Genomic DNA, 12523 nt, shown 5'->3' with positions numbered 1-12523 from the left:
TAACAATTCTCTGGGCCTCAGTTTCTGCATCTGTAAAATGGGAGGCTGGGACTAAGGGATCATCAACAGTCATGCCAGAATTAATATCCTCTGGCAGGTCTTACATGGGGGTATTGAGGGTGGGGGCATGATAGAATGGAGGAGAAGCACATTGTCACATGACTTCAAAAGTCACCAGAAGTGACTGCCATGAAAGAAGTGATGAAAAAGGCAGTTGGGGGGGGGGGGTGGGTGAGGATGGCAGAGACACCCGTTGCAGCCAAAACTCCACTCGGGTCATACTCACCGTGGCGTACAGGGCGGAGTAGATGCTCAGAGCAGCGTGTTTGGAGGGAAAGGACCTCCGCGCCTTCTCTATCACTTCCAGGTCCCCAGTGCAGATGTTCCCGTTGTTGATGAACTGGTGGTGCGCCCGGCAGTCTGTACTGGTGTAGTTGGGCTTGCACACCGTCAGGAAATACGGGGTCAGGTGCCCCGTGACCACTTGTCCAGCATTTACAAAAATGTCAGTAGCAAAAAGCCCAAAAGCAAATACTCCTATGAGGAGATTTAAAGCAATTAGGAATGGTGACATACACCATAAATTGGTTTTTGTCCCTGAGAGTAAAACAGCAGTGTGAGCTCGTGACAACCTATCAGAAAGGTCCTCTCTGGGGTCAGACTGTCCCCTCACCTTTCCCTTTCCTGCTTCCTAAACCACTGTTTCTTCCAAATTGATGCAGTCACGCTGCTGGTAGCGCTTTACTGTTTTGCATCAATAAAGTAGAAGCAGCATGTTCTCATAGGAGGAATTGAATTTTGGAGTCACGTAGAGCTGGGCTCTAGGCACTGTTTTGGTGATTGGTTCACAGTGTAAGCTATCTTCTTTGAATCTTAGTACCCTAATCACAGAGTGGTTGCAGGGAATGATACCTCAGAAAAGAGTTAGAAAGATAAAATGTGTGCAAAATAACCCCTAGGGTGCCTGGCATTAAGTATTGTGTTGGCCAAAAAGTTTGAAAGGTGTTACGGAAAAACATGAGCGAACATTTTGGTCAACTCAATAGTTACTCAACATGGGTTATCTTGCCTTCTGCAGAGTATATCTCTTCCCTGGTCCTGTTGGAGATGCGAGTACTCCTCGAAGGAGTTATTATGGCAGGTGAGAGAGAATGAGTATGTTAGGAGTCGTCCTTCAAAGAAAGAAAGAGATCGCTCTAGAGAAACCCTGATTGAATTGAATGTCTCATTTGATGTTGGCAACAGAAAATGAGAATGTTGTTGACTGTATCGAATAACCAACTGAGTGGTTAAACCACCATGAATGCATCCTTTTACAGTTCTGGAGGTCAGAAATCCAAAATAGGTTTCACTGGGCTAACATCAAAGTGTTGGCAGGGCTGTGTTCTTTCTGGAAGCTCCAGAGCAGAACTTTTTCCTTGCTTTTCCCAGATTCTTACCTTCATTCCCTGACTTATGCCCCTGCTTCTAGCAATTGTATCGTAAGAGCTCTATTGCTGTTGTCACGTCTCCTTCCCTGACTATCTTGCTTCTCTTATAATGTTACATTGGTTACATTGTGTCTGCCTGAATAATCCAGGATAATCTCAAAATCCTTAGTCTGATCACACATGTACATTCCTGTTTGTCATGTAAAGTAACATGCCCACAGTTTCTAGGGATTAGGGCATAAACATTTTGGGGTGAGAAAGGCATCATTTTACCTACCATGCTGACTTGATCTGTTTGGCTAAGAATCCTGTAGGTAGGCTATACTTCTTGGATTTTATCTGTTCTCTGGTAAATTCCACAGGAATATAGGATTGCCCCTGACTAGCTTGGACAAAAATATGAATTCCTTATAGGAAGTTGTACTGTGGATTCTTTCAAAGGTTATGCATACATCTATAGAGTATCTGTTAAATGTATCAAGAGCAGCTGTGGAGAGCCAAGCTATACACAGGTTGTTTGAAGAGGTAAAGAAGACTTTGCCAGTGCATCTCAGCTGTGGGAGGAATTGGCAAGAGTGAGAGGCAGCATTAACCCTTGTAAATTTCAAGGGTCTGCTATAGGTTTTGATTAAATTTCTATCCAGTTTTGACTTCCATATTCAATGTCTTGAATCTGCAAATTGTGCTGATTTCAGCACCCAGAAGTCAATCCATTAGATCAGAAGTGAAGACAAGTTTGGCTGAAACCTTCATCCGGTTTCCATTTTGACTTGTATTGATTCTTATAATTTTCTTTTCTGTGGCTTTGCCAGGATGTGCTTTATCACAATGAGAACTGGCTCTTTTAATAGCTTCAGCTGACTGACACTCCTGGGTCTGACCTCTGAAACTAAGCATTCATTGATCATTCCTTTCACTCCCAGGTTCTGGTTAGCAATTTTTTATATCTTCGAGATACTCAAAGACCAGGTCTCTAGCCTTTTCAAGGGGCAATAAGTCTGTCTAGACATACTTTTCCAGGAAAACGAGGATAATTCATGATTTGAAAAGAGAAAAGTGACAGCATTTTCCCCTGGCATTTTATTTGTTGGAGTGCCTCCAATTAGGGTGACTTCTTTCCGAGACATTTCTGAGGATTTCTAGGTTCCTCAGATGAGTATCTGAAATACCAGGTCTGTGGTCGCAGTGGGTCTGTGATGGGCAAATTTCTGCTTTGTTGTCGTGTGATACTGTTGCTGAAAGTTTCTTTCCCTTTTTCTCCTGGCCTCCCCTGGATTATGTCTGCTTCTCCTGATGGCTTAACAAGCATTTGCTTTCTAAACAGCTCATTCTGGTGTATTTGATGTAGCTTCAGAAGGGCAGCCCCAGGACTCTACCTGCCTGGCACATGCCATGCCAACAAAGTGTGGTGGAGCCTACCCTGGTGATTCACAGACAATGTCAGATCATGCAGGGCTTTTGTAAGGCATTCCAGGCATTCCTCTGTTAATCCTGAGCTGCTTGTGTGTATGTTACAAGCCTCAGAAGCTAAAAAGTGTTGCTTTTGTCCTTAGAGTCAGGTGGAACACTGTTTATGGCCTCCTCTACTGCAATATATGATTTGAAGGAGATGCTTTTGAAGTATCCTACCTTGGTGTCTAAAATTCTTTAAGTGTGATAATCTTTTTGAAGTTTTAACAGATACATTTTTCATTCCTATGCCCCTCCCTAGCTGGTTCTGTTGATACTTAGCTTATGGCTCTGCTCCCAACAGTATTCCTTGCTTCAGGGGAGCTAATCACACTTCTTTTTTAAAAAAATATTTTTATTTATTTGCCTACTCCAGACCTCAGTTGTGGCATGTGAGGTCTTTGGTTGTGGCATGTGAGATCTAATTCCCTAAATAGGGCCCCCTGTATTAGGAGTGCTGAGTCTTAGCAACTGGACCACCAGGGAAGTCCTTGATCACATTTCTGAATGGATTTACAGCAGACACAGAAGTCTAAAAGTAAAACTCTCTTAGCTTGCCAGAGCTATATGCTTGAGACAGGTATTGTTTTGTTTGGAATTCTGAAACGAATTGGATGGGAAAACCAAGAGCCATGGTCTAGAGCACAAGACCATTGAATTTCTAAAATAAACCCTGGAATGGGGAGATGTGGGAAGGATGTCTCCCAAGGAGGAGCTAGAAACTTACCTAGTCTGGCTGAAGGAGTGAAGGGGCTGCCCCCTTCCCTGCCCATGCTGGCTGTCAAACCCCAGGGGCAGGGCAACAGAAACCTCCTGAATGATTTTTGAAAATCAAGTTGAAGTCTGTCCTGTGCCTTCCAGGGTGTAGCTCAGGAGCCCTGCACATCTTTCAGAGAAGTTCCACACCTCCCATGGTACTGGAGCTATGGGTGCCTGTGTTAGCAGTGATGGATGAGGGTCAAATTGGTTGAGCCCTAGGGTACCCCCAGGACCCATACATTCTGGTGTAGAATGGGGTGGGCACTTGTGAATCCATCAGGGGTGAGGGGCATTAGAATGCTCAGAGAACCAGGAGGTAGAAGCAGCCTGGCTTTAGGACAGAGACTGGCATTGTTGGTGAGGTCTATGGTCCCTGTTTTCTTTTTTTTCCCATTTATTTTTTTATTAGTTGGAGGCTAATTACTTTACAATATTGTAGTGGTTTTTGTCATACATTGACATGAATCAGCCATGGATTTACATGTATTCCCCATCCCGATCCCCCCTCCCCCCTCCCCCCTCCCTCTCCACCTGATCCCTCTGGGTCTTCCCAGTGCACCAGGCCCGAGCACTTGTCTCATGCATCCATCCTGGGCTGGTGATCTGTTCTACCCCAGATAATATACATGTTTTGATGCTGTTCTCTCGAAACATCCCACCCTCGCCTTCTCCCACAGAGTCCAAAAGTCTGTTCTGTACATCTGTGTGTCTTTTTCTGTTTTGCATATAGGGTTATCATTATATGGTCCCTGTTTTGATGACATGGATCACCATGGTAACCTGAGCTTGCTGCCACCTTGTGGCCTAAAAGAATCTGACACACATCAGGCAAGTCAAAGGATGAAGAAAGAGGAAGATGAAAGTGTTAAAAATCCTTTCTCCTCCCTCTCAGGGTTTTACCTGGATTCTTTGGACAAATTAGGATCTTTCGTCACTGGTAAATGAGGACACAGAGGTGAAACTCTGTGACCCACTTCTTGTCATGGGATCAGTTAAGGGTTCCATCCTTTTATTCAGCTGAGAAGGTTGTAGGGGAAACAGTGACGTAAGTAGGAAGCACGCATAACAAAGATCTTCTCGGCCACAGGTAACTGGGGTGCTGGCGAATGCTAACAAGGCCTCCTATCAGGATGTCTTTTTGCCTCCCAAACAAAGAACTGGTCAAAATGCAGAAATCAGACTGCTCGTTGCTGAGAAAGACACACAGGAGGCCTTCATTAGGAAGCCTAGACCCAGACCACAGAGTAATAATTAGCAGGGGCTGATGGGGTGAGCAAAGGAAGGAATATTTCCTTTTAGCCATAAAGAACCTGTGACCTGGAGGTGGAGCCACTGAACTGAAGGCCAATTATTCTATATTAAATTGCAAGTGTGCGATTTTCCAGTTTAAAATGGCACTTTGCTGACAGACTCTAACAGAACACTTCTCAACTAAAATATACATGATGACAGTGAAAAAAAGATGGAAATTCAGAGTGCCAACTCAAAGGGATAATCAGTGAGGATTTCTGTCTCTCTCCCTTTCTCACATGTGCACACACACACCCAAGGTTTTATCTCATGAAAAACCCTAGCTTCTCTCTGAAGATCCATCATGGGAGAAAACCTAGGGAGATTTCCTTTCTCTCTTGTCTGCCCCCTACTCAGAGATCCGGGATTTAGATTGCTCAGAAAACAGGGATGCTGTCACTCCACTGGATGAGTTCCTTTTCCCCCTCGCTCTGCTAAATGTACTTAGAGACACGCTCTGGGACAACAGCTAGGCAGGCAGTGGCAGGGGCCCTGGTGCTGGCATCTTGCTTCCGAGTGGTTTAGACCTGCATGCGGTGGAGAGCAGCTTGTGCTGGGCGCCATAGCTTTGCGTGCATTGCATTGTCATGGCACTGGGGGGTAGGACGAGATGCCGGTTCAGTAGCTGAGGAGCTCCAGTAGGAAACCTGCTGATTTGGAATTGGACTCAGTGCTGTGCATGCCAACCTGCTCTCAGGCTTACGCTCTGAAGGTTGGACCGGGAGCAAGTCATTCTGTTCTTTCTGTTGAGGAAAACAGAATGTATAGATCTTGCCCCACCTAAACCTGAAGAGTCAGAAATAATCACATATCACATGGGATCTTGGGGAAAAAGCTACTCTTATTTTTTTTTACCTTGTATGATCAATTTATATGAAATGCCTAAAATAGGCAAATCCACAGGTAGTAGAATAGTGAACGTCAGGGTCTGGGGAGAAGGGAAAAACAGTGGGTGACTGCTAATAGGTATTGGTATTTTGGGAGGGATGAAGAAATTTTCTAGAATTAAACAGTGCTGGTAGTTGTACAATTTTGTGAATATGCTAAAAACCACCAAACTGAACACTTTAAAGGGTGAATTTTGTGGTATGTAAATTGCATCTCAGTAAAAAAAAAAAAAGAACTATGAAATGTTTGCATATTTGAGTTACTCAAATTCACAACTGCTATATATAAAGCATATTTTTTGGGTTTATGAAGTTTTTTTGAAGTTCAGTTTACAATGTTGTATTAATTTTAAGTGTACAGCAAAGCGATTCAGTTATATATTTTCAGGTTATTTTCCCTTACAAATTATTACAAAATACAGAATATAGTTCCCTGTGCTATACAGTAGAACCTTGTTGGTTATCTGCTTTATGTATAGTAGTGTGTATATGTTAATCTCAAACTCCTAATTTATCTCCCCTTTTCCCACTTGGTAACCAGTAAGTTTATTTTGTAAGTATGTGAGTCTGTCCCCTGTTTTGTAAATAAGTTCATTTGTATCATTTTTTCTTTTTAAATTTCACATATAAGTGATATAATATGATATTTGTTTTATCCAGCTTACTTCACTTAGCATAATATTCTTTACATCCATTCATGTTGCTGCAAATGGCATTATTTCATTCTTTTCTATGGATGAGTAGTATTCCATTGTGTACCACATCTTTCATTGGCTGATGGACATTTAGAGTGCTTCCATGTCTTAGAGTAGGAAGTGGCAACCCACTTCAGTATTCTTGCTTGAAAATATCCCATGGACAAAGGAGTCTGGTGGGCTACTGTCCATGGGGTTGTAAAGATTCAGACACAGCTGAGTAACTGAGCACATATGTCTTGGTTATTCTGAATATTGCTACTGTGAACACTGGGGTGCATATATCATTTTGAATTATATTTTTCTCGGGATATATGCCTAGGAGTGGGATTGTTGGATTATATGGGGACTCTCTTTCAGGTTTTTAAGAAAACTCCGTACTATTCTCTATAGTGGCTTCATCAACTTACATTCCCACCAACAGTGTAGGAGGGTTTCCTCTTCTCCACACCATCTCCAGCATTTACTGTTTGTAGACTTTTTGATGATGGCTGTTCTGACTGATGTGAGATGATACCTCACTGTAGTTGTGATTTGTATTTCTCTGATAATTAGTGATGTTGAGCACCTTTTCATGTGCTTTTTGGCCATCTGTGTGTCTTCTTTGGAGAGAGAGCTACTTAGATCTTTGCCCATTTTTAAAACATTTAAATTTTTAAAACTTCATTTAGTAATTAAAAAAAATTTTTTGGCTGTGCTGGGTCTTCGCTGCTACATAAGCTTTTCTCTAAGTTGCGGGAAGCGAAGGCTGCTCTATAATTGGGGTGGTCAGGCTTCTCATTGAGGTGGCCTCTCTTGTTGTGGAGCATAGACTCTAGGGCCTGAGAGCTTAAGCAGCCGTGGCTCCCAGGCTAGAGAACACAGGCTTAATAGTGGTGGTGCATGGGTTCATGGCATGTGGGATCTTCCCAGACCAGGGATCAAACCCATGACTCCTGCACTGGCGGGCGGATTCCTTACCACTGAGCCACCAGGAAAACCCCTGTGCCCACTTATTTATTTATGTATTTTTGACAGAGCCACACGAGCTGTTTGTATATTTTGGAGATTAATACCTTGTCCGTTGCTTCATTTTCAAATATTTTCTCCCATTCTGTGGGTTGTCTTTTTATTTTGTTTATGGTTTCTTTTGCTCTGCAAAAGCTTTTAAGTTTATTAGGTGCCATTTGTTCATTTCTGATTTTTGTTTTCCTCTATCCAGACAGGTATTGCTGCAGTGTATGTCAAAAATGTTCTGCCTGTGTTTTCCTATAGGAGTTTTATAGTATCTGGTGTTACATTTAGGACTTTAATCCATTTTGAGTTTATTTTTGTGTGTGGTATTAGAGAATGTTCTAATTTCATCCTTTCACATGTAGCTGTCCAGCTTTCCCAGCACTTACTGAAGAGTGTCTTTTCTCCATTGTACATTCTTGCCTCTCTGGTGTAGATTAATTGACCCTAGGTGAGTGAGTAAAAATACTATTTTAGACTAGTATTATACCATTATTCTTTTTTGTACCTCTTATATATGATTATTCAATAATGTCCATCTCTCCCATTAGAACTGTAGAATATGCACGCTGTAAAGAGCAGAGAACGCATCTATTTTTTGCTCAATCCTGTATCCAGGCACCTAGCATCAAACCTGGCACACAGTAAACACTTAATAGACATTTGTGGAATCAGTGAATCAACTGCGGAAGAGATTTCAGAGAAGACTGACAGGAGAAGACAGTAAAAGAGCATAGAAACTTGTCCAATTGTCTCACTTCTGTTGGGTCTCACATCCCTGACTCTGTTGAACATGGGGTTGAGACCAAACCACTTAGCATGTAAGAGGTAGGGACCATTTCTCTTTTTAATAAATGCCATGAAATCCAGTAGAGTGCTAGCTGCTTAGAATTGAAAACTGGCTCTTTCTAAGTGTCTCAGGAGTCAGAAAACTTGTAAATCATAATTTGGAAATCAAATCACTCTCCCTTTTCAATACAGCAAGAATGAGAAAATATCCTTAATTTGGAATATGAAGATCCACACTACATATGCAGGAGAGATTTCTTCCTGTGGATGTTTATGAAGCACAAGAAATCTGGAGGTCATGATGCACTTGGGCAGTTTTATGTAGACATGAACAATCTTTGAGACACATTGCCCCATTTCTGATTCTGAGAAGGTGCAATGGTTGTCAGTTTAAATATTAACATGTGCACACATGAAAGCATGACTCCTATATGTTTTTCATGTGGAGAAACTAACACATAGAATTTTGAAAGAATAGTGGAAAAGACATAAAAACAAGTCATCTGGGTTAGAGTGGTAATACTACTCTCTGAAAAGGGGAGAGGATCTTAGTTCTTCCTCAACATATGTTTTCAACCTCTTATTAAACATTTCTAAAAGAGAATGGCTCTTCTGTCTATGCTAGCAAATCAAGGTAATGAAAGGGCTTCTCAGGTGGTGCTAGTGGTAAAGAACCTGCCTGCCATTAAAAAGAATACATTTGAATCAGTTCTAATGAGATGGATGAAACTGGAGCCCATTATACAGAGTGAAGTAAGCCAGAAAGATAAACACCAATACAGTATACTAATGCATATATATGGAATTTAGAAAGATGGTAACGATAACCCTATATGCAAGACAGAAAAAGAGACACAGATGTATAGAACAGACTTTTGGACTCTATGGGAGAAGGCAAGGGTGGGATGATCTGAGAGAACAGCGTTGAAACATGTATATTATCGAGTGTGAAACAGATCGCCAGTCCAGGTTGGATGCATGAGACCAAGTGTTCGGGGCTGGTGCACTGGGATGACCCAGAGGGATGGAATGGGGAGGGAGGTGGGAGGGGGGTTCAGGATGGGGAACACATGTAAATCCATGGCTGATTCATGTCAATGTATGGCAAAAACCACTACAATATTGGAAAGTAATTGGCCTCCAACTAATAAAAATAAATGAAAAATTAAAAAAAAAAAAAAAAGAACATGCCTGCCAATGCAGGAGATGTAAGAGACATGGGTTCAATCCCTGGGTTGGGAAGATCCCCTGGAGGAGGGCATGGAAACTAAGTCCAGTATCTTGCCTAGAGAATCCCCATGGACAGAGGAGCCTGGCAGGTTGCAGTCCACAGGGCCCAAAGAGTTGGACACGACTGAAGTGACTTAGCACACTTAGGCACCATACTGTTTGAGATTAAGAATGCTTGAACATTTTCTCACTTTCAGAAGTTAACCAGCTTTGTGAATCTTTTGTGGTAGTTTTCCCACCATGATGTTAAAAAAAAAAAAAACCAACAAAACAAGAAAACATACCCTTAAATCAATTCCTGGCCTTTATTTTAGTGGGAAAATTGATGACAGTCTTATCCTACATACAGGTACAAGCAAGAGGAATAGGGTCACCAATGCCATTTTTGACAGTGGAAAGGGGACCTCTAAGGAATTCTTATGTTCAACTTTCCTCAAAATATATTCTGATGCAATCACTGGGTCTTCATTCTAGATTGCATCTTTCATCAAAGCACCATTGCAAATGGAATATAAGATACAAAGAAATGAACGTAGTTCCTTTTTGCTTCTCCTGTTGCCATGTGGAGATCCCTAGTAGAAAATCTCAGTGGAGAAAGTCATCCAGCTGTGAAGACCATTCCTTCAGGAAACAATGATGTCTTTAGGAAAAGGAGAGACAGTGAAATGTTTTCTTCTCCTTCACATGTTTTATTCAAACTGGAAAATTCCTAATGAAGATATTTTATCTGCAGTTACCATGTTCATCTCATTTCCTTGCAAGGTGTACTGAGCTGATGAGATAGATGTTTAAATAAGACTGCCATGGATACTAGGTAATGATGGTAACAAGGTAGCTAATACATGGTGCTTAGAATGTGCTCAGTATTAATCTAAGTGCTTGGAAATATTAGTCCACCACAACTCTTTGAGGTAGACACCATTATCTCCATTTTACAGGTGAGGAAACTGAGGCACAGAGAGGTCAACTAATTTGACCAAGTTCACACAGCTAGTAAGTAGAAGAGCTGGGTTTGTTTTTAGTCTCTAAGTTGTGTCTGACACTTCTGCGACCCTATGGACTATAGCCCGCCAGGCTCCTCTGTCCAAGGGATTTCCCAGGCAAGAATACTGGAGTAGGTTGCCATTTCCTTCTCCAGGGGATTTTCCCAGACCAGGGATCGAACCCATGTCTCCTGCATTGGCAGGCCAATTCTTTACCGCTGAGTCACCAGGGAAGCCCATGCGATGGGAATAGAAGAGCTGGGATTAGACACTAAACGCCTATGGCTCTAGATCCAAACTCTCATTCACAACCCTCTAAGCTTATATTTTTATGTACTTAAAAATATATATACATATAGAGATAGGCATTAGGCTGTGAAAAAAAGGACTTTAGTTCTCACTCATGCACTAAGAGGTAAGGATTTAGAGCATTTCCCTGATGAAATGTTTGCCTTGTCAACTCAGAAAAAGAATTCCTCTATTTTTAGCCAACAATTTTCCAACAAGAAGATGGTAGAATACCTAAGACATGTCATCACTGAATGAGGCATTTTTCTTATCACTTTAGCAATTAATCTGATTGTTTCTTGTTATACTAGAAACAATCAGTGCAAATTGATTTACACACATCAAATATTGTTTCGAAAGGAAGTGTCTAACAGACTGCATATGTCAGTTCCTTAGATAGTTAAGTTCAGGGGTTTACAAAACAAAGATTCTGGGGTCTCTTTCCTATATAAGTCACAGAAACATGAAAAGCTGACAGCAGTCTACTTGTCTTGATGTCATGGTTTTAATCAAAAGAATAAATTTAATGTAAATAAAGTAATCTAAACTTCAGTTACTTTATAAGAGGTTTTATTTATTTAGATGCTTTAAATAGTCCTAAATCACTGGGTTATTACTGAAAAATCACAGAAAATAGTTGTAAAAACATTTTGTACATTGTGAAATTTATATATTAGTGACTATTGTTTTTATAACTGAAGGATATTTCAAATAAGTTGATTATAAAGTAATTTTAAGACAGAAGGAGATAAGAAGACTGATTCTAACAAACTCAAACATATATTTGACTCTGTTATTCATTCTTTGTATTAATAAAACACCTTTAAAACATGAGGAGCTGGTGGTGTTTAAACAACACTCTGTCGTTACTATAACTACGCATCATGGCAAAGGAAGAGGAAGAGTTATCAGCCAGAAAACCTCCCAAATGTTTTTATAAATGAAGGAGCAAACCAATAGACTTCTGCTCCGCCAAAGTATAAAGTTGTCTGATTTTTAAAAAAAGTCTACTTTTGGCCACTCCACATGTCATGTGGGATCTTAGTTACCCAACCAGGGATCAAACCTGTGCCCTCTGCACTGGAAGTGTGAGGTCTTAACCACTGCACTGTCAGGGAAGTCCCCAAAGTTGCACAATTTCTTGGGAAGATGGTTCTATCTCAGCAAGAGGGACTTTACTCCTCTTCACTCAGGACAGCGCCTCAGGGCTTCCTCTCTCAGGATCTGCTTCCTTTTTCACTCCTGTTGTGTGCGTGCTGTGTGCGCAGTGGTCCCGGCTCTGCAACCCCACGGCCTGCAGTACGCCAGGCTCCTCTGTCCTCCACCATCTCCTGGAGTTCGCTCAGATTCATGTCCATTGAGTTGGTGATGTTACCCAATCATTTCATCCTTTGCCCACCCCTGGCTCTTCACCTCAGGTGACCAAAGTATTAGAACTTCAGCAACAGTCTTTCCAATGAATATTCAGGGTTGATTTCCTTTAGGATCGACTGGTTTGATCTCCTTGCAGTCTGAGGGACTCTCAAGAATCTTCTCCAGCACAATTCAAAAGCATCAGTTCTTTGGCACTCAGTCTTCTTTGTGGTCTGACTCTCACATCTATTCATGACTACTGGAAAAACCATAGCTTTGACTATATGGACCTTTGTCAGCAAAGTGATGTCTCTACTTTTTAATATGCTACATAGACCTTTGGTGGCAAAGTAATGTCTCTGCTTTTTAGTACACTG

The 12523-nt window shown here is 41.4% G+C and overlaps 1 protein-coding gene and 1 long non-coding RNA gene across 4 annotated transcripts in view; one reads left to right on the top strand and one right to left on the bottom strand.

Moving 5' to 3' along the window:
• Positions 1-12523, bottom strand: part of PLPPR1 (phospholipid phosphatase related 1) — a 558611-nt gene that overhangs the window by 13849 nt on the left and 532239 nt on the right. For both annotated transcript variants that reach the window (XM_043453687.1, XM_043453686.1), the window contains one exon: positions 287-537. In XM_043453687.1, coding sequence (XP_043309622.1) covers positions 287-537 — 251 coding nt within the window. The remainder of the gene's footprint in view (positions 1-286; positions 538-12523) is intronic.
• LOC122431996 overlaps positions 1-12523 on the top strand; it is a 164370-nt gene that overhangs the window by 18855 nt on the left and 132992 nt on the right. The gene's annotated exons all lie outside the window — the stretch shown is intronic.

This window comes from Cervus canadensis, chromosome 30 (assembly GCF_019320065.1).
Source record: "Cervus canadensis isolate Bull #8, Minnesota chromosome 30, ASM1932006v1, whole genome shotgun sequence".
Lineage (NCBI taxonomy): Eukaryota > Metazoa > Chordata > Mammalia > Artiodactyla > Cervidae > Cervus > Cervus canadensis.
This window is presented reverse-complemented; position numbering and strand designations above follow the sequence as displayed.